This window comes from Priapulus caudatus, unplaced genomic scaffold (genome assembly GCF_000485595.1).
Source record: "Priapulus caudatus unplaced genomic scaffold, Priapulus_caudatus-5.0.1 Scaffold497, whole genome shotgun sequence".
NCBI lineage: Eukaryota > Metazoa > Priapulida > Priapulimorpha > Priapulimorphida > Priapulidae > Priapulus > Priapulus caudatus.
Window position 1 is genome coordinate 57,144 of NW_014577558.1, and position 3,074 is coordinate 60,217.

The window sequence follows — 3,074 nt, forward strand, 5'->3', positions numbered from 1 at the left end:
TTTCTCTTTCTCTCTCTCTGTCTCTCTGTCTCTCTCTCTCTCTCTCTCTCTCTCTCTCTATCTCTCTCTGTCTCTCTCTAGACCACGCGAGAGCTCTCCGCGCCAGCGCATGCGCAGTGACGACGCGTCGCGTACCGTAAGACGCCTATATGTGTGGGAGACGATGACGCCGACGAGCGACGATGACGATGGATTGGCGCCCTCGTCTCGCGTTATAAGCCCGCTGCCTGCGCGTGCATCGATCATCATCCAGCCCGCCAGCGATTCGTCCCAGTGGGTGTCACAGTGCGCTTGTTTTAAAAGCACCCGCCTCGATAGCGCACCTCCGATACATCTATGCGGGCAGGATCCCAAAGCGACGGCTGCTTGTGTAACGGACTTCCGACAGCCGACTAGACTATACCCGCTCGCTCTGAAGACTAGTCTCGAATAAGTTTCCGGGGATTCGTTGTCGGTCTGAGAGCTCGATATACTTGCCGTTGAATCTACGAAAATGGGTAAGTAGTCTTTCGGTGAAAGCTTGTTGTGTGTCTTATTATGTGTGCTATGGCGTTCTGCGTTTGACTGTGCTCGGTATCTTCTCTTCAGCTATCAGGACAGTTCGGGGTTTTGATGGTCGCACATCATTTACACATCTATGCGGGCGATCAGCGCACCTCTATTCTCCTGTCCGGCTCTTTCCAGCACTCATCTCATCATTTTCTTCATCATCATCATCCTCTATAGGTGTTATCAAGGGTGTATAATATAGATAGTGGTAGCACACTCGTAGTGACAGGCGTTTGCCCTATTGATGTCTTCATTATTGTTTGTATTTACGGTGCGTTTACCTGTTTTTTTCCACGACTATAATTTATTGCGCTATATCCTGTCGTGAACGCGCGTTAATCCGCTAAAAGCTGGAGATGCATTATACCGATACGGTCATCCGTCCGGTTTCAATCGGGCGCGTTTCGCATGTTTAAAATATTAGACCATCGAGTATTTTTTTCATCGCAAAGGCGTTTGCGTCACAGATCGAGAGGTAATCGGGGTGAGTGGCGACTTTATCCGACTCGGTTATTGTCGCGTGCGATATTCATCCCGATTTCTCTCGTAACAATCGGACCAAGTGAACGCCGCTCGTGCGCTCGCACACGATTGCCGATTCCCGCGAGCAATTTCCGCGTGAATATACGGCGATGCGAGGGAAAGTTTCGTTTTTTCATCTGAATTACGAAATATTGGCGAATTTTACGAATTGACGCAGGTGTTTCTCGTTACTAACTACAGGCGTGTAAGTCGTCAAACGTGCCGTACGCACACGAAGGGCGAGGTAGAGTGCCGCCTAACCAAATATTGCTCGTATTGTTTTTGGAAATCGTGGGATGTGTGACTAGTGTATTGACTAGTAGTAGTTTTGTTACCTATAGTTATGGAAGAATCACCTAGGTAAGGAAGGGTGACTGATGGATAGTGTTGCCGTATTACAAAGTTTAATTAGGACACAATGTAGTTATAATAGACTTATTACCTTACTTAGTTAGGGTAAAGTGACCTGGTTAGGGCACGGTTCCTCTGTTCGGTTAGGACTACATATATGGTTATGCTAGAGTTTCATACTTAGGATAGCGTTACCTAGTTAGGGCACTGTTCCTTTGGTCAGTTAGGATTACTTAGCTAAGACGTCGTTACCTAGTTGGCTACCACAGTTGATTATCCGCAATAATGACATTGGTCCAGCACCTAACATGAACGTACACAATAAAAACTTCACATGGACACTCGGCTACATATCCGATGAACACTTTCCTGGATTCTATTCTACAGAACTGACATTGGCTATAGAGCGTGATAGGTCACGCCTCTTTACTACACTAGTAAAAAATATCGTCACAAACTTCATAGGACAAGTAAATGACAAACGTGGAAACCAAGACTACCTTAAACTAGATGTGAAACTAAAGACTGCTAAAGCTAAATGCGAGAACAAGCATTACCTAAAACGACAAATGTATGCCAGCTATAAAGATAAATAAAATATAGAGATAGAATAGGAGACGGTAGTTAAAGATGACTCTCAAAGTTGGGAACAACGACAGGGACGCTTTTAATTCTATCTTGGCTCGGGGCTGATTGAGACATTTGGATATATTTCACTATATCGAAGGTTGATCGCGTACACTGCGATCTATATGAATTATGCAGTCCGTTATAATTCACCGCGAGTAAAGCGATTCACACTAAACATCAAAAAACGCATCATGTGCCACCGCTTTGCGTGCGCATTATATACGGTTAACTTCATATAATATTTGCATACGCCAACAGTTGCCGCGCACCCACTGAAGTTGAGACTCAACGTAGCATGTCGGCGATTGTATATGCGAACAGAGGACACCCATCTGGCCACGCGTGAATGGAATACAAGGGTTTCCGGTGTGTGTGTGTGTGTGTGTGTGTGTGTGTGTGTGTGTGTGTGCTGAACGTTACACCGATATTTTTTACGGTTAATCGGTTACGTGCGCGTTCTAACTGTTGCTGTCATTGCAACGTTATGTGGGACATAATCTCATCTACAATTACAAAGGCAAATCTATATATATTGTTGCAGTAGTCGTGGATGGCATGTCATAGTCATTACAGCTCTCTGACAGAACATGAGCTATCATGAGTTTTCATTAAATTCATTACTTGCACCGCTGCGATATTAAATATTTTGTACAATGTACTAGCATATTGTCTATTAAGATTATATATATGTATTATATATATATATATATATATATATCATATATATATATATATATTAAGAGAGAGAGTATAGAGTAGATAGATAGATAGATAGATAGATAGATAGAGTAGAAGATAGATAGATAGATAGATAGATAGATAGATAGATAGATAGATAAGATAGATAGATATAGATAGATAGAAGGATAGATAGATAGGATAGATAGATAGACAGATAGATAGATAAGATAGATAGATATGATAGATAGATAGAGTTAGATAGATAGATAGATAGATAAGATAGATAGATAGATAGAGTAGATTGAAGATGTCTAGATGATAGATAGTTAATACGATTAGAT

The 3,074-nt window shown here is 42.4% G+C and overlaps 1 protein-coding gene across 1 annotated transcript in view; it reads left to right on the plus strand.

Annotated features, from left to right (window-relative positions):
* The first annotated feature begins 300 nt into the window (after positions 1-300).
* LOC106811029 overlaps positions 301-3,074 on the plus strand; it is a 31,752-nt gene continuing 28,978 nt past the window's right edge. Inside the window, exon 1 of the mRNA XM_014814546.1 lies at positions 301-497. Within this exon, the coding sequence (XP_014670032.1) occupies positions 494-497 (4 nt within the window). The 5' untranslated portion in view covers positions 301-493. The remainder of the gene's footprint in view (positions 498-3,074) is intronic.